We start from the raw sequence: 19,709 nt of genomic DNA, 5'->3' as shown, positions 1-19,709 counted from the left end.
AAGATTGAACAGAAGTTTGAGTCAAGTGTGAAAGCTCTAAGTGGAAATGACTCTTGTGGCCTGAACTCGTGCTTTATGTAAACATCAGTCAGTCATCTGCCTCACAAAAACACAACACTTACAATAACTTGGCACAATTAACGGTTTGTGCTCAAAGGGGCCCAGTTTTGATATAGCCCAGAGACGAAAGCACGAAGGTGTTTTTTTTTTTATCACATCCTACAAAGATGATTACCTTGTTGAGGGCTGAGGTTATACCAAGGCTTGCACAGAGTAATGAAATTCCTTGAATTGATTTCCACTGCATCAGATTTCCATGACTTCGAGTCAAGGCTGAGAACTGTTTTATTGGAATGCATAAGGAGAAAAAAATTATTAAATGATTCTACCTTTGCTGTTAAGACTGCAGGTTCCAAGGGGGGTTGGCTGGAATATGTAGAGGAAAGAATGCAGGAAACTCTTAACAATCATACTTGATTGGGGTTGATTGGGTTAAAACCTTCCGGAATCATGTAAAATGATTCTGAATGCAATAAAATGCTGATGGAGCAATGATTAATTTAAAATACAATAAACAGACTCCTTGTCATGTCTTTGGCTTTATAGCAAAAAACATTTTCTCAATGGGGTTTTTACCAACATTCACTTTTCTTTGATTCCTGGATGTTATTCTCAGTTTTCTTTTGGTTGGAGGAAAGGCTTCAAACAGTTTTTCAAAAGGCCCTGATTTCTTTCTATTGGAAGTCGTGTGTTCAAAAATTGGCTTTGTCTCAACACATCACCTGTTAGCTGTTACGAGCTGAATTCTCAAAGCCATGACTTCATCTCCCTGAAGAGAAGGTGGACAAGAAGTTTCAATACAACAGATATAGTTTAATTCAAGAGACATAAACCTACGAAAGAAAAAAAAAAAAAAAAAAAAGGATTCTTGGGATGAATGTGGAGAGCAGAACTGTCAACTGTATTTACATTCAGATAGCAACCCTGCAGTCCTGAATACTTGCCAAATGCAAAAGCTGTGTATTTAGAAAGGGGGAAGGGGCCATGACTTTAAAGGAATCCTACACTAGTAATAGTTTATTTGAAGACAAAAAATACAGAAATTTCTTACTGTACATGTGATGAGGTAGAATGCATTCACTTGAGTTTTTAGCCAGGTCAGAAGTTGCTACTGTGTCTGTTTCATGTAGGACTGCATTGATTTGTTTTTTTCTACTTCTTTTTCCTGTATTCCTTAGACCAGGTTAGCATAGTAAAATGCCAGACAGAGCCATGTGCACAAGGTGCAGCAGCAGATTTGTGGAATATATAAATGACATTAATTCAAATGGGGATGTTGTGAGTTGCCCCAAAATTGAGTAGACTTCTGTTTACGTTGAACCTCCAGATGTTTAAAGACTCTCGTGAAAACCCTGAAATTCAGCCTGGAATCAGCTTTCTGTAGAGATTTCTAACTCTCCTCGGTTGTGCTTCCATCGGAAATGCTTTAAGAACAGCTTTTCCTGTAGTCTTATCTCTGCTTAAGTGCAGAGATGAAGACCCTGTTTCTTTTCCCTTTAACTCATTTTCAGCTGAACTTTTAAAAACCTAAGCAGCGAAAACATTTTCTTTTTCTTCAAGTTTTTAGGAACAGCCTTAGACCATTTTTTGTTACCCAGCTTCTAAACCTTTCAACTCATGTGCATTTTAACGTATTTGACTCCCTTGTCTTTGAGCACAGACTAGTTATTTTAAAAATGAATTAAATCCAAAAATAAGTCAAATAGTTATGGAAATATAGAGGAAATATTGATCCTATAAATTAATTAAGGGTGTTTGTATTATATTCTGCCTTCCCAGGCACTCACTGACTCTTCCTTCATTGCCTACCACTAATAGGAAACCTCATCCAGTGTAATATGCCAATATCTTATATTCACGTTTCATCTTTTTTTTGTGAATATACATCATTCAAATTCTTTATTTATTAAAGTGTTTTTTTCATATAATACACATTTTAAAAGAATGCCAGTGGAGGGATTTTTAAGGTTAGTCCTAACTCTTTTGTTGGGTAAATCTTGGTTTCATTGGGACCATTTGTATGAGTAAGTAATCCTCTGGATGCATAAGGTTATAGAACAGGGCTCTTCAACTCCAAATACCATTAAATTTGTGTGTGTGCTCCTTCTTTCATCAGTCAGGTTTGAATATATTTTTGATGCGTGGTTTTCTTAGAAGGTACATCTCAGTGAGTGTACTCTGGAGAAGTGTTGCTATAGTAATTATCCATCTGGGAAAAAAATACTTAAGTAAATAAATGAAGAGAATAGAGATAGCATAACTAGCTAGAGCCTTCGTCCTTTCTCTGTACCATCACATTTTGAAAAGACTCTGCAAATGCTCTAGTTCTGTCAGAAAGACTGGGGGAATTTGTGTGTGCTACCAGACCTTTAATCTATAGTTTGTGCGGGGGCAAAGGGTAGCATGTCCTCTGATATATTTTTTTTTTTTCTCTGTGCTGATATGCTGCCTTTTAGGGAGTCCACCTTTTGATGCAAATCACATACTGGTCATTAACAAGTCTGAAGCTGGGCAGGGTAAGAACTACTGATTAATCAGCATATAGCAGATGACCATTTTGATGGCATTGATATCTCAGAATGCAAACCATGTTTGAGCTGCCCATCCCATGAAGTACATGGTGGTAATTGTTGAAAATGTTAGCATTTCTTTCTTGCCTGCCTTATACATTTTGCCCGTGGTACTGCTAATAGATGCAGCTTAATAGGAGAGTAGTGGTGTGTGTAACAGCTTGGCAGCAACTCGGACTTCTTGGAACATCAGGTGCACAACTGAGCTAGCATCTTGGATAGGCACCTTGGGTTTGCTGTAGCTTCCCACATCTGTCTTTCAGATAAGGCCTTAAAAGAGGTTGCCATCTATTTTGCACAGACACAAAGAACTAGATGTTTCCTCTTTTTCCCTGGACAAGTATAGACATATATTTGTACATGCATATACCATGACTGCACATACATAAAAATATACATATGTAAAAGAGCTGGAGCAGGCATTTAGAAGTAGCTGTTTGTGTCTTAACAGATCCCTGGTTTGTGTGTTTGATCATAGGCCTGTAATATTTTTAGGGGTTTAGGCTGTAGCCGGGAAGATATCGAATTCAGCCGTCTGAAATGGAAACTGTACAACATGAAAAAGAAAGGCCTGACGAAGGGTTTTTGAACCCGAAAGCTTGCTTAATAACTATTCTTCAACCATTTGGGTTGGTCTAATAAAAGATATCAAATTCACCCAAGGAACTTTGTCTGCCTGTAATATTTTTAGAAATTTTTTTATTAAAGCATGGTGCCAGCCGTTCTGTGGCACGTTTTGTAAGAGCAAGAGTTTGCAACAGTGTTTTAGGCAAGGCCGTACCACGATTGCCAATTTCCTCGACCAGGGTAGATTGCCATCAAATGTAGCTGCTGCACATATGACTACATGTGTAGTAAGTGAAGTGCTTTAGGATGAAACATACTATAAAAAACTAAGATAATATTACTTCCCATTTTTAAATGCAGCTTCCCCTGCATTTGAAGATCTCATGTAGTACAACCGAAGTCTTCTGTGACTCAAACTTGGAACTGGCAGAGGGATATTGTTTAAAAAAAAAAAAAAAAATCCAGTCTAGATCTCAATTTTCAGCTTAGGCTCATCTCTAGAAATACTGTATGGACAAACACACATTTTATTCAGGAAATTTAAGTCCTCTTCTTTACAGAGAGCAGGAGCTAGATTTTCTTCATTTGAAACTGGTTTAGAACAGGAGTAAAACACTACTTGAACCTTCAAAATTACGCTAATATAACACTAACACAAAAGTAGAAAAGGAGCTGCAACAAAGTCCAGACAAACAGTTCAGATCTTAGGCTTGCAGGTGTAGCGGTCTGAGGTTTGTCTTGGATCCATTGCCTGTTTATTTCCTCAGCAAGAAGAGTTCTCTTCTCTTTCCTGTGCTGTTTTCACTTTGTATCAGTAATGCTCAATTTAACCCAGGGAGCATCTGTGCTTCAGAAAACACTTGTGCTTGCTTGCTTGCTGCTTAGCTTTGGTGTTTGCTGTACTGTGGGTCATTTCAGCGTACCAAAAGCACACAATTCTCATTGGAGTCGGGAGAGGGGGAGCACAAAAAGAGAAATATTCCTGCCCCCACTCTGCTTGTGGTGCTCTGTGCCAGCACGCTTTCCTCTCCCTCCTGTTCCTGAAAGGGAAGTGGGGTACCTCAACTTCCCTAAAGGACCATTAGAAAACTGTAATTTCAAAATGAGTTTCCTGTCCAAGGAAGAGGGCTTAGCACTTGCAAGAACAGTTCTCCACTGTAAGGGGCAGACATTTTAGTTTTATGAGGAACAAATAAAACATTCCTCTCTGCTTTACTGGCATAACACTTTCTTAGCCTCTTTAGTTACCAAATGACCTGTCTGCATAGTTATGCTGATCAGACGCAGAGAATAACACAGCACAACTGTTAGCAGGGCCTGATGTAGTAAAGAAATGGAGGTGGGGGAGGCAGGGGCAAACAAAGAATAGTCTTCTGTGTTAAGGCAGCCTCTCCCCTTACCTTTCAGCCAGTGCAAACCCTCAGATATTTAAGATCCAATTACTAGATATAGAGAGATTGGGGTGTTTCTTTTCTTTGTTACATAGGTGCAAAACACTCCAGAAGTCAGTGGGGTGCGCTTGCATGCATCTTCGTGCAGATTTTGTGCCTTGGAATTTAACACAGTACCCGCCGCACAACAGGTGCCCGAAGCGCATCGCGATGTGTCAAAGCGTACGTGTCTGGACTGTGGCTCACTCCGTGATGACAAGCTTACTCTGGCTTTCTTCAGTTTTGTGGAGCTGTTCAGGAGGGGGGCATTCAGGATTGCCCGAGCCTGCTAATTATGATTTGTTTTTTGTTGTTTGGCTGAAATGTAGTCATGTTAAAAAAAAACAAATAAATAAAAAGCCTTGAGCCCTAGCAAGTGAGCGTTTGGGGGTTTTCTTTTGTTTTCCTAATTCTCAGCTGAAGTAAATCATGCACAATTTAAGAGTGTGAGGATCCTGAAAGCCTGTTGAAGTCCTTGATGACACTTAACATCCAGAAGCAACTATAGCTATTGCAATAGATATCATAACTGGCTTATTATGCGGGTTGTGATGAAAAGTAGTTGGGAAATCATCATATTAAAATCAGTCTGATGTAAAGCCATGGTCTGTAGCTATATCGTGTCACTTTTTTAAAGATTTACAGAGTGTTACAGGAAAGTGATGTGATGATGTGAGCTTTGATTTTAATCTTCTTTTGCATTTCCAGGATAATGTCTTTATTCCCTTCCACTTGCCTGTTAAAGCAAGTTTATGTAATAGCTTACTGTGCATTCAGTTCAGCTGTTACATGGGGAAGGAGTGCTGTAGAGTAGTCCTGCTGTTCAGTATGTTGTAGTATATTCAGATAGGATAGACTTAAAAGGGCATTTTTCCTTTCCTTTCATCTTTTTTTTAAGGATGCCATTTATGGGTTTACCAAAGCCAGTGTTACAAAAGCAGTAGAGAAACCTGGACAGAACCTTTCTTCTTTTGCTGCACAGTCTATAAATAAAATATAGCAATGCAGTTTAAATACAGAGTCAGATAAACATGAGCTTCCATTTGTGTATTCGTGCCCCCAAACTTCTTATTTTAATTGCTTGCAGTTCACTTGCATACTTTGCCTGAGGCTTTTTAGCTGACGATAGATATGTTTAGTAGATAAAATGCTGGCCTTTCACCTTGTAGGCAATTATATAGAAAAAAATAATCTCACCTAATTCCAGTCAAGGACTCATACGTACAGTTGTTAAAATCAATTTGACACGATTGGACATCTCCTCAAAGGAGATAATCTATTAGGAGTGAACAAACATGATTAATCCATTGCTTTTTCTCTTTTGTTCCCTTGAGAAAAAAATCATTAAGGTAGGATTGCAGCAAAATGATTGCCCTAACTTGGATGGCTGTAGCCCCTGTCTAAATAACATAGCAAATGAAAAACACACTGTAACATTTCATGCATGCATGAAAAAAAGAGAAACCTAAGTAATCACTCAGATTAGCGATACATTTGGCAAACCATTATTCTTTATTTACACACAGCGCTCTGTAGTCTGGTGATAGGAGAACACTAGAAAACCCTACAAAGTTAGTGAAAATCAAGGTACTCCGTTTTGAAAGGCCAAGAAAATTAGTTTAGAAAGTAGAATTTCAGAGAAGCATCAAGTCTTCCTTGATATAAAAAATATGCTAGGAGAGTTAGAATTTGGTTGTTCGTGGGACAGTGTTTTATAACAGTTGAAACAAGTTGAGTTGCGTTCACATTCATACACTAACATCAAAGTGAGATAAGGGACAGGTATCCAGCTCTGAATTAGATACGGATGTCAACTGTGGAACATGCATGGTTACATCTTTAGAAATCTGTAAGTGCAATAAAAGGCTCTCTAGAATATCCAGTATATTCCAGGTTAGCATTTGTCTATGAGCATTTTAATTGTAGTCCCTGATAAAGTGACATGGATCATTTTCAGGAGTTACTGATAGTTACATAATGATTTAATACATGTTTTGCTATTAAAGAATTCACTGTTTAAAGCCCCTTTCACCAAACAACACCCCTTGATTTCCCGTGATGATCATATTTTAATTAAGGTGGGCTTGTTTTTCTCCCAGCGGAAATTCTTGAACTGGCTGGAAATGCAGCAAGGGACAACAAGAAGGGTCGAGTCACTCCTAGACACATCCTGTTGGCTGTAGCAAACGACGAAGAATTAAATCAGGTAAGAAAAGACTTCATCGTGTGAGGGCTGGGATTTCCTTTACGGCTTTTTAAATTGTCTTTCCATATAGCTGAATTGTAATTCAAGACCTCTCTGCTTCTTATGCAGGCCACCGGGAAGCAGTTCATTCATTCATTCGTTCTCTCACTCTCTTGCTGTGTAACCAGTTCAAGTCCTCAGCTTAATTACATATTTCAGTAAATAAAATGGGTAACAATGCAAGGGAGATACACTACCTCAGTGGCCCACACTAGGAGAACAGCAAAACATCAGTGTACCTGGAGACAACAGTGCAGTCTCCTGGGAAATTGAATCAGCATTCTTCTCCGTATTCCAATCCTTATTTTTATTATCTAAAATCTTAATTAACTCTTTGTGGCCAGTTCCTGGAGTTGATGTAAAAAACATTGGGATTGGCAATTTGCAGTGGGGCTTTAAAATTTAAAATTAAAAAATAGTCAAAGAAATTCAAACATAATTTATGTTATTACAGGTCATGTATTTATATTGGAATATTATTCACAGGCAACAATCCAAATCGCAGCCCTCTGTGTTAGCTGCTGTCCCTGCATCGATACACTACTCCCCAATGAAGTAGGAAAATCAACCTACTTCTTTCAGCCTGCATATGTGGTCCAGAAGTCTGGTCATACTTTCCATTCATCATCCCTTTGTGAGTCAAGGGCCTTCCCTCTTAGATCCTGGGCTGTGGTTAGGAGCACTCAATGCGCATCAAGAGGTGGGAGTAATCCAGGGGATTTACGTCACCTTTCGTAGGCTCCCTAAGGCAAGGGCCATGTTGATCTAGGGCCAGGCATGAATTAGAGGGTGGAGTTAAGGTTGTTTTTAAATTATGAGACTTGATTTCCTCTGTGCTTGTAATGGTTTTCAGGTACTGTGTGCCAGTCTGAATAGTTCTTTATGTTCCTTCAGTGGGTAAATCAGTGGCTCTCAACCTTTTAGACTCGGGGCACCCCTTGGAAAATGGCAGCTCTTAGTTTTCACTCATTTTTTGACTACAGAAAAATAATAGAGCAGTTCTGTTGGAAGGAACTCAGAAAGACCACAAGACATCAGAATTTTTTTTGCACTTTGAATTCTTATTAGAAATAGGTTTATCTTGTGAGTCATGTTTACTTACTTAACACCCTTGTTAAGAATCACTGGTTTACATGTTTGTAAAGACTTGGGTTCTTCTAACTGTAAAATTCCTGATATGTTTAACACTTCATTGGAAGTTTCTTCTCTACCTGTATTTTCTTCAAACAAAATTCAGGAATTTTGCAGGAGGCCCCACCTGCCCCCAAAAGCTCCCTACTGTGTGGAGTTTAGGGGCTTCATTCTTCTAATACTTTCTTCTAACATGAAGTCAAAGCAGTTTTCCATGCATAAATTGATGGCATAGGTGGAAAGCCAGTCGTGTTCGAGTCCAAAAGACAATAAGCAAGGATATGTGGATCTTCTGACAGAATGGTGTGGTTTAAAAAAAGACATGATCAACTTATGTCATAGGTTTCTTTTTCTCAGAGACCATACTTATTGAGAACCGTCATAGAAGCAACTGAAAATAAATATGTGATGTATTAAGCAAATACGGGATTTGTAATAAATGCGGCTTGCTCTTCATTAGGGCATTAATGCTCAGTTTTACAATCTACATCTTTCTTTGCACATAGCTATTGAAAGGTGTTACCATAGCTAGTGGCGGGGTATTACCAAACATCCACCCTGAGCTGCTGGCAAAGAAGCGGGGATCCAAAGGGAAACTGGAAGCCATCATCACTCCACCTCCAGCCAAGAAGGCAAAGTCTCCCTCACAGAAGAAAACTGTATCAAAGAAAGCGGGAGGCAAGAAAGGAGCAAGGAAGTCTAAGGTAAAGTCATCTATACCAATCAGAACTCGCAGGGCAGGAGTAAGGTATCATTTAAAGTCTATATTCCTGGTCAGTGGGTAGCCCGGGGTACTGATCTCCATGCTTATCCAAAGGAGTATTAAAGGCCAAGCATCACCCTGACTTTGTGTCCGGAGAGTCCACTAAAGGAGCACACATTTATTGTACAGGAAGCTAAGCTCAAGAACTGCAACTTAACCCTTTCTAGAGGCTTGAGAAGTGGAGAGTATGGTCGTAGCAGGGTGGAATTGCAGCCACTGGCTCTCAAAGAACTTAGTAGATCCAGAAGTCTCACTAGCAGCAGCTGTACGGTGTCAACACTGGGGCAGAGGGACAGCTTACAGTTACTTGGTCTGTACGCAGAATATTAATGTGTGCACTAAGAAAAAGAGGATTTGGGTGCTGCTTTCAAGATTGGAATGATAGCATTTTGCAGTTACAAGTATTAAGAAAAGCATAACATTTGTTTGCCCATTTTATAATGTCTGTCACTAACAAAATCTATCATTTTTACAAAGTCTATCATAATATTCCAGGGAATTTTGTTTTCAAAACAGGTTTAATAATATTTTCCTTATTCAGTGAATTTATTGAAATTCAAGAATGAGTTTAGTTCTTTCTCTAAAACAGAGATAGCCTTTTACTAGAGGAGGCAGTTAAGTCCCTTTCTGTAGTGGAAAAATTATGTTCTATTTAGCTTCACTGAATAGATTTGTTAGCTAAACCAGAATATTACAAATATTCTTCTTTTAACTCACCAATTTTATTTTGCTATAATTGGGATTCTTCTATGTCTTGAGCTGGAGATTCATTTCCTAAAGACTACTTAAATTCATTCAAAATTTGCTAGGGGGGAAGACTTGAAATGGAACACAACTGTAATATGCTCTCTTTTTTGTTTGCGTGTTTTAAAGAAATTGGGGAAAACTTTATATTTAATATTTCCCCCTTCACCTCCTCCTCCCCACCCCCCACATTCTGATGTGTAGAGATTAGGAATTTCTTTTGTGCATGGGTGCCACACAACCAACATTTAATGCATTTAAAATGTGTTTGTGAAATACATTGCTTGCTAAAATTATGAGTGCTCAAAGTTCACCTGCAGTTAAGGTGCTGCTGTTGAAATGGTACTGTGTTCAACAAAGCCAGTCCTGTGTGCTTCGTTTGTGGGTTACTTTCTTGATTTTTCAGGAAAGTCATTTTTGGACTCTTTTTTTTTTTTCATAGTCCACCTAGTAGCTGACATTTGGAGCACAGAGCTTCTAATAACCATGCGCTAATAATTTCCCTGAATCTGGATTTTTTTTCCTAGTTGATTACAAAAGCAGGAAGTCTGTTGTAGGGTTCTGTTTTTCTTCCACACAAACTGCATTGTCTGCTTACTATACACTAGTATTTGACTAACAATAAACTCCCAGGGAATTGAAATAGGACCCATGAAAATCTAATTTGCAAAACATTTGTATAATGTAAAGCATGGCTACAGCTTTGAGAAACAAAACATACTCCTGCATCTAAACCATTTCAGTTGTTAGTCACCAGTTATGTTACATATTTTTGGGGGGGGCATAGAAGACACAGTAGTGTCCCAAGTACAGGTTTGATGTATCAGGTTTGATGAGGTACCACATATTTATGTTAGTTGCAGTGATTAATTTTACTTGAAATTAAAATGAATAAGATCAACACTGTTTCCAGCTGTTGAGTTGAAACAACTTCAGTAGCTACCAGGGTTCTCATTAACAGCCCTTCAGAATTGTACCATTCTAATTCTTGTCTAATAAATGATCCATGCCAAACACCTGTTGTTCCAATTACCTAATCTGGTTAGGTAAAAAGGAGAAACCCTGTAATGTTTATTGAAGGTAATATTGGATAACCTAGAATTGCTTTTAAAAAGAATTTAACCTCTACCTGAGACAGGAGGCATGCAGGTAATAGAATTATATTAGTGATGTTCCCAGAAGGGTCTGATTTCAAAAGTGTGTTTAAAAACATGTCTGTGAATTTTCCATTTTTTCACATTAAGACAGATGCCAATTTTGCTCTTATGAATGCCAAGGGCATGCCTCCACTTGCATGCACAAATAAGTATGTTGCTCTCATGCACAAACATTTTTAGAACATTGTTCAAATTTCTCTTCTATAGTTTGACTGTTCAGTTCTCTAATTCAGTTCTCTAATTTGTGCAATAAGCAAACGGAGGCTGAAGTAGACATGGAAACATTGAAACTTTTGCACACATATAGCCTCCTTTTAATATTAATTGCATGAGAAACTGAAGAACAGAATCCAGTCTCGTAGCTGAAGTTTGCAATTTATCTCATGGTAAATACAGTTGCATTTATGGCATGACATATTTATCAGTGTATTAGACTCTCCATCTCGTGCTTAGTTAAACTAATAAACTATATTTTTGCAAGAAGAAGCAAGGAGAAGTGAGCAAATCAGCAAGTGCTGACAGCACAACAGAGGGAACCCCTGCAGATGGATTCACAGTCCTGTCCACCAAAAGCCTTTTCCTGGGCCAGAAGGTATGTTTGTGCATTTGATAAATCAATCCCTATTTTGTGGTGTTGCTTTAGGGGAGTTTCCCCTCCCAAAACCAGTCCGTGCTCCATCGCTGGGAACAGCAATGGAGTTCATGTGCATGTGCAGTACTGAACAGGTCTTTGAGGAGCATCATTTTAGTCCTTGAACAAAGAAATCCCCTGAAACCATTTTTAAACATTGTGTTTTATAAATGGGTCTCCATGTGCCTGCATAACCACATGTTCAGACACAGTGACATTCTGTTTGCAGTCTGTAACCTCCAACATTTTTATTCATAGACAGTGTCATTGTAACAGCTAAACTTCTGCCAGTGCTGAAATTTTGCTAAGGATGAAATGGCTTTACTAAAGGGCAGCCCACTTTATTGCCAATATAAATGATTTACAAGCTTCTATCAAAACCTATTTAAGCCATTTGTTTATAATAGATTTTTTTTTAATAAAAGCTAATGCTGTACAATAATGAATGACGCTTTTATGAAAAGCTATATATCATCAATCCTATTTTCCCTGTGAATATACTTTGGGAGTTGGGGGAGGTTTAAAGCAAAAATATCACTTTAAAGAGGCATTTAATTCAAGAAATTAAACTAGTTTCTTATCTTGAAACACATCTTTTTCTTATGTGATAAATTTTTTTGAAGTAAAGCTACATCTTTCTTTTATCATTCAGTAGCCAAGTCATTTATTGTAAATCATAAGCAATGAACCATTTTTGTCCCATTGTGGAATGCATCTCTTGGCTCACTTTTATTTCGTATCAAGATTGTATTCCATTTATCATTGTTCAGCTTGTCTGCTAAGTTTAACATGCATGAAAATAACTATATTTTATTATTTGCCAAAAGTTTGTGCGTCTTATGTGCAGTTTGCAACCCAGGCCAGAATATCATTTTGGAGATGGCTTTGGCTTGCATTAGTTGGCTAGTTCTGCAGTGTTGGTTTTGAAACACTTGAAAACATTTTAGTTAATTCAAATCCAAAGTTTATCGTATCTGTAAGGAAGCAGTTTTAGGCTTTTGAAACTGATTTTGAATTCCTTTTGGTTACCATAAGAATAATTTAATATCAATTCATGCCATGCTGTCACAGACCTGAGATAAGTGGTCCCTTCTGTTGCTTTATATGAATCCTAAAATTGCCTTGTGGATATTACTTCCCATCATCCCTCATGTCTAGCACTGGGATGCAAGCTAGTGGTCCCAGAACTTCACACTCAGTGGCTTCCTTCTTCACCTTGAGGAGTATACTGCCATTGGCCATCCACCCCAAGTGCATTTCATACCTTCCCCTGATCTCAAGGAGGCGGGCAGGTTTCATTCTGCCTTCATATACAGACACACAAAAGATCAGAAGTATGTAAATAGGATGCTTGTGCTCCTTTAATTAAGAACCCCAGATGAAAGGTGCACTTCTGCTGAAGTATAGAGGATAAATCCACCAGCCATTAAAGACCACATTTTGCTTTTAGTTGCATGGTACAAACTGCCATTAAAGTTAATGAGACTTTAGTGCAAAAGGCAAAGATAGAAAATACCATATCTAACAAATAAAGAATTCCCTACATCCTACTGTCCGCAACAGTTCTACTTCCCTTGAGCTGACACATAATGAATCAGTTACTTCGATGATGCTTCTCCTTGGAAAAAACACTTTTTTTTTTTCTTTACAAACCATCCTGGTTTTGAATGCATTCTTTGTAAGAGTAAGCATGTGGGAAGTTTAAAATGAAAAAAGCATTTGCATAGTGGTGACTAAGAACATGATGTCTTTGAACATATGCATATATCAAGCAGACAGGATCATACAGCCTGTCTGTTGATCATAAGGAATATTTTCAAAACCATTCCCTAGAATTTCCTTTTTATAGTGTGCCTCGCTATGTGATTTTTCCCAGTGGTCAAACAGGATCGTGGGCCAGACTCTGAGAGCCCTCAGAATTCACAGAATTGATAGGACAAGAGTGTGCTTCTCACCTTGCATGGTTTAGATACACTGTGCATGAGCAAAATAAGAAATTGCTGATGGTTGGTATTGTTACAGTATGTCTGTTGCTATGTCTAAACTGAAGAGGGCAAGTAGGTTGAACAGACCAGGACCTAATTTTAGTTGCTAATGATGTTTTACTGATGGACATTCAAATAACCATTTTCCTTTTTCTGAGAGCTTTACAGATTACATAGATTACATAGCGATAATGCATTTTTTTTTTTAAAGTTGCTGACTGTACTTAGTTAAACTGTTCTGTTTAGTCAGTTATAGATGCAATTGCTGTTTAAAAAGGTGCTCATAATTGAAAGTTTATCTAAAGCCAAGTATGATACCCCATTTCAGGAAAGAATCTGAAGCTTTGGTGTGGGGCTTTAAATAGGTGTCAAATTGCATTTGTGAATTAAATTTTCTTAAAACAGTAGACATTTATGCTAAACAATGGTTAATACTAGGGGTGTGTGAAATCGTCTGTATTCGATTCGGATTTGGCCCAAATTGGGGACAGCGATTCAATTTGTTGATTCGGATCACTGTCCCCGATTCGATCCTGCTGAATCCCAATCTGAAGGTTCGATGCTGATTTGGAGATTCAGTGATTCGGACATAGATGTAGCTTTAAATAATTTGTCTACATACCTTGAGGTACCAGGCGTGGCTCGTGAATGCTGTGATGCTAGGGCACATAGTTTGTCCCACAGGAGCATGGGGGCCCCTGCATGCTTGGCAGCAAACCTGGAAGCGGACCAGAATTAGTTCTGGTCCATTTCTGGGTCTGCTGCTGAGCATGCAGGGGTGCCCCCCCAACCGTCCCCAAGCTTAGCGATTGGCCGCAGGAGGATCCTGGGTGCCCCTCCAGACCTAGAAGGCGCCAGTCACTGAACCGGAGGGGCACGGAGCGGGGCCCAGCCTGTTCCACAGCAGACCTGGTAGTGGACTGGAAGGGCTTCTGGCCCACTTCTGGGTCTGCTTCCCGCCCCAGCGCTCCTGTGGGAGGCTCCATCCACTCCACTATCTTGGCATTCATGAGCTGCACCTGGTACCTTGAGGTCTGTAGAAAAAACATTTAAAGCTGTGTCTATGTCCAAATTGTCGAATCTCTCCAAATCGATTTGGAGGGTTCTGATTTGATTTGGAGAGATTAAAGGGTCTCTTGATTCAATTCAGATTCAGAGAGTCACCCACCGAATCGGGGCGAACCTCTGCTGAATCAAATTGGGGACCGGAGCTCCACACAGCCCTAGTAAATACTGTCCAGCAGTATGATTAACATTATGATTCCTTAAAATTTCTCACTGTGTAGTATTTTCAGAGGGTCTGGGGAGAAAAGATTGTTTCCTTTTTTTATAAGCAGTTAAAAGAAAGATTCACATAAAGTTATTGGAAACCTAAGGAGTGATCTGGTTTTGCTTCAGTCATTGTAGACTCAGAATTGTGGGATATTGTACAAAAAAGTAATACAGCTCAAAATTCATGGTCAACCATATACTAAGAGAAGTGTTCAGGTGGTTAATATAGAGGATTGAGAGTTATGACTCTTGGTTTTGAATTCCTGGCATTTTTGTCACTGACATTCATGTCTCTACACCTCAGTCTCCGATTCTGAAAAAGAGATAAGCAAATTTCCTCACAGGGGTGATAGGAAGTCTCATCATGTGTTGATGAGAATCATTTTGAGCTGGTCCTTTGAAAAGCACTAAAGTGCAAAGGATTCATATTAACCGTCTTTGCTTTAATGGAGGTTCTTTTTGAAATATTTGTGGCTTGATTTTGATGCATTTCACCTTTCATATTGTGTGCCTTTAACAAGAATTAAAAACTTACTATACAAATCTTAAAATCCAAAACATAAAACCTTTCCCTACAATTAGCATACTACCTTCAGTCTTCCTGCTCACCTTTCCAGTATGTCTAGTAGGTGTGCAAATCCAGGTCCTGATAGCCCAGCGGAGAAAGCAAGACTTCTTATTACTCTGTCATCCATGAGGCTTTAATATGAAAAAAGTCCATTTCCTGGTTCAATATTTGCAAGAGGGAAAGGTTTTACTTTTAAGAACTGTGCTCTCTGTCAATCTAATCTGCCCAGAAGATTTGATTGCTGAAAACATGGTAAAAAATATGTAAGAGCTGGATACTATGTTTTGCATAAATATTTAGATAGCTTTACTAATCTGCAGTTAAATTAAAGATTTTCAGATTGGAAATGGCAGGGATCTTCCTATAGGGAGAAGAAAGCCCTCATACACAAACATATTTATTAGTATTTATAAGACTTAATCTATTCTAATTTGTGTCCTACAGACAGTTGGGGATCTGGAATGACTATTTTGTATGTTAACCAAAGGTGTTCAAAATTGGATTTCTTTTTTTTCTTCCAAAGTTATTGCTGAACATATGCTGACTGGAAAATTTGAGTCAGAAGTATCAGGGTCGGTATTTTCAGTTATCTCAGCTTGCCTTATAATAGACATCCCCACTTTTGGGTGCAAATTGAATTGCTAAGTAATTGAAGGCCAAGAAAACTTCCATGACTTTATAAGTAATTTAACTGAAATAAGAATGCCAAGGTTTGGTCCAGTGATACTTGTAAATGTTAAGTGCTACAGACAGGGTAAGTACCAGACGCACACTAGCTCTTCTAACCTTAAACATTAGATAATAAGTACATGCCAACGAAGCATGTGCTAGTGTAATTTGTGGCTGTTTTAAAAAATGTGGTCCTCTCTTTATGGATCAGTTCTGTTCTCCAAAGTACATACTGTACACTGTTAGGCAGTACACTGGGCCACTTCTCATCAGAGGATTTAATTCTCAACCAGTGTTTTTAATTTCTATTGTAAGTGGACATTACATAGCTGTCACTGTACAATAAGAGCCTAATTCAACCCAAAAAATGTCTGCTGCTGCATAAGCTTAAGGCAATGGATGAAGGAGGTTTTTCAGGTAGATTGTGTTATAATTAAATTGGAATTTACGTTCAGAACTGGGTGCTATGCAAATCCCACAAATGTATGGATAGAGAGGGAATTCAAAATTGAAAATCCAAAATGGCTTGGAATGGATAGAATTTGAAGGGAAAATCTACCCAACTGGGAATTAAGGAACAAAAGGAGTTAACTTTTATATGTAACAAACATGCTTAAACCCGTATTGCAGCTTAAATCCCCATATGAGCAACTTCTTATTTTAATGGATACAACCAACTTTTATTGGTTTGGGGTTTTTTTTAAACAGCAGTTGCTTGTAATCACATTCAAGGCAGACTGGATTGTGTGAGTAACTAGAGGTGTGTGAGCCTTTAAAGGATTCACAGCTATTTGGAAATCAAGCTTTTCCACATTTCATTACAAACTCAAAAATAGGCCCGTATTTGAAACGATCTTAAAGCACGCTAATCTGAGTTAAACTGAGTATTTTATTAAGTGATTACAGTTCTCACACACAAAATAAGCAAACAATCATGGATGCACTTGCCATTGTAAAAGGAAAAAAAGTAGCATCATAAACACATAAAATGAAACGGTGAAGACTTTCCATTACATTTCATAAATGGATTTTGTCCATCTCTAATGACTCTTGGACATTCAGATTTTCAATAATACTGGAAAACTGGTTTAAAATATCAAAACTTCTATTTTTCATTCCCTTTCAATAAATTAACTTTCATACACATGGGGAAGATAAGCAGGAGTCATCTTCACATGGCCTGTCATCATGTTCAAATTTTGGTCCAGAAACAGGCACATAGCATTGATCAATCTGTAGCCTTAGCAAGGCCCTCATTGGTGCATGGCTCCCCTGTGCATGGGCAGCCCAGTAGGTGTTCTGTAGTCTGAAAGTTTTCTCCGTGTTTGCACATGGTGTTTACGTCATTGGAGCATCCACATGGTTGCATGCTAACGTCACTCTTATGGACCCTTGTTCAGAGGTGGTTTCAGGCTTTTCCATCTTCGCAAATCAAAGCTATATGCAAAGATGAGCTGTAAAAATTCTGGAATATGGATTACAACCCAGCACTGTGCTTTAATGCATTTGATTATATTAAAGTATTCATTCCAACTTCGTATCAAACCCACTCTGAATGAAAAGAACTTTCTTTCTAAGTAATTGCCTCTGATCAGCTACTGAACCCCTCCCTCCCCCCCATTTAAGTGTATGCCCAGAATTCTCCCAATTGCAGCCATACATATAATTATAATATACATTGCTGTTGTCATCCGCTGTTGTTGTCACCTACCAGATGACTCGGGAGATTACAGATAGATCATTGTTTTCCAAATTTACTGATTATTCTGGACATGATAAAACAGAATTTTTTTTTTAACTGATAACAGAAATTGATGCTTTTAAAAATCAAAGGCTTTGGAGAATTGTTACCACTTCCGGAGCAATGTCCCCCTATACACGAGCAGGGAGACTGCTCTGATGCACTGCAATTCCAGCATGTCGGAGCAGACTTAATTAATCAAATCTGCTAGAGTGTGTTAATTACTGCACTCCAGCAGACTCCCATGTCTCATGTATCGGCATCCCTGCACTTCAAAAGGGTGGTGGGGGGGTTTTATCTAAAGCTTGTCTGATGAGCTTTAAATAAAGTGCCATTGCTGCCATTTTGAAGCACAGGGGCGCTGATACATGAGTTGCTCTGGGTGCTTTAATTAGAGCAGCTCTCAGAGCCACCATAAGTAAAGCACAACCCCTCCCCCCAACTCCCAGAGTGTGTATATAAACGCCCAGTGTGGCTTGAGGCATTCATCATGCAGCTCTGTCAGCGTGCTGCAGTCCTCACTGGCCTCTTTACTCTGATGGATCTGTCATGAGCAATCTGACACTCCTATTAAATGGCCCCATAGTACAGAGTGGTTTCTGTGATGTGGACTAGGATGAGACTCCCAAACTTGCTGTCAGTGATGAATAAATTGCACTAACAGAATGCACCACCGAGCGTTTCCAAAAAAATGTTCTTCCTGGTATGATATTGTAACTTCAATTCTTCATCCTTGACAAGTCTGCATTTCTCATTTGAGCATGACTTTTGATTTTATATAATACTTCATAAACCTTGCTCACAGTATGTAGCTAGATCTTATAACCTGCATTCCCTAACATGTCACTTAATAATGGTATCATTTAAAAAAAAAAGATAAAATATAAGGTTAATCTCCAGATGTCCGTGCTAATAATTTTATAACCAAACTACAAACTAGTGATAAATCCTAATCCCATAATAAGTGTTGCCATAAAAAGTGGTCTCAGATTAAGCATAAATGGACATGGTTTACCAACTGCAGCTGGAAATATTTGACGCAAAGGGGGGAAAATGTTTGAGAGTAAAAGAGAGCACCTAAAAATACTACGCTGGTTTGCAGAACATTTCTGCACCATAAGCCAGGAGCACAGAAAATAGACAGCCTTACATTTACTCATCTGCTTCACCAACACTTCCACCAAAGTGGCTTAGAGACGGGCAAAAAAACATTCAAGTTACCAAAGTGCAGACTTCCGCAGGAAAAGTGCTTCATCCTTTTTAGAACTGACAGTGCCTTTGGACATAAATTTCCAGTTCCTCAAAATCACTTTCACATATAATGGATTCCACAAGAAAAGGAGAGCTGTTAAAACCATCACATTTGGTTCCAGAACTGAAAAATCCTGACATACAAAGAATTAATTACTCAAGCTGATGCTTAAAAAGTCATTGGAGTGCCTTTTGTACCAAGAGTTCAAGGGGAAGGAAGAGATGGTTGTCCCTTTCCCACATCAACACAGAAATTCCAGAGAATTTTATAACTAGAATAGAGCTCATTAACAAGAATATCCATTTGCTTTCAATGTCCAGAACAATGTTTGAGTCTTGTGTTTGAAATTTGATTTTTTTTTTTGACAAATAACCCTTTGACCCATGTTTTATTTTGCATATTTGTTTGCAGTGATGCTATCTCCATCTGTGTTGCAAAGCTCACTTTTCTGCAGCTTCTCTGTGATTTCCCAGCTGTCCTGTTATTTCCCACCTCATGCTTTTCTTTTCAGCTGAACCTTATTCACAGTGAAATCAGTAATTTAGCCGGCTTCGAGGTGGAGGCCATTATCAATCCTACCAATGCTGACATTGACCTTAAAGATGACCTAGGTAAATGGGGAATGGGTTCACACAACTAACAGTCACATGAAAATTATGGAACCCAGAATTTATTCTCTCAAGCTTCAGACGTGAAAATTAGGCCGCAAATTCTTATGCCATCTTCCAGGTCCTGTTTTTTTGAGGACCTAAGAAGCACAATATGCACCAAATCTAAGTATATATACTTTTGTTAGTGATTTGTCTTCAAGTTGAGTGCAGTCAAAATTAGATGTAGTCTAAATTCTTTTCCATAATGATCAAACGTGACTGTTAGTTACTTTGGGGGGGTTTCTTATGTGGATTCTTTGAGGACTAAAATGTT

General features: G+C 38.5%; 1 protein-coding gene across 4 annotated transcripts in view; it reads left to right on the top strand.

Annotated features, from left to right (window-relative positions):
- Nucleotides 1–19,709, top strand: part of LOC102559843 (core histone macro-H2A.1) — a 55,845-nt gene that overhangs the window by 19,641 nt on the left and 16,495 nt on the right. Inside the window, exons 3-6 of one of the 4 annotated variants that reach the window (XM_006262175.4) lie at nt 6,727–6,833; nt 8,510–8,707; nt 11,152–11,259; nt 19,297–19,396. In XM_006262175.4, coding sequence (XP_006262237.1) covers nt 6,727–6,833; nt 8,510–8,707; nt 11,152–11,259; nt 19,297–19,396 — 513 coding nt within the window. Of the gene's footprint in view, nt 1–6,726; nt 6,834–8,509; nt 8,708–11,148; nt 11,260–19,296; nt 19,397–19,709 lie in introns of all 4 variants that reach the window. The other 3 variants (XM_006262174.4, XM_006262176.4, XM_014597591.3) reach the window with 3 other exon arrangements.

The sequence above is a fragment of the Alligator mississippiensis genome, chromosome 9, assembly GCF_030867095.1.
Source record: "Alligator mississippiensis isolate rAllMis1 chromosome 9, rAllMis1, whole genome shotgun sequence".
Taxonomy (NCBI): Eukaryota; Metazoa; Chordata; order Crocodylia; family Alligatoridae; genus Alligator; species Alligator mississippiensis.
The sequence above is the reverse complement of the archived record's forward strand: the minus strand, read 5'-3'. Positions and strand labels throughout refer to the sequence as shown.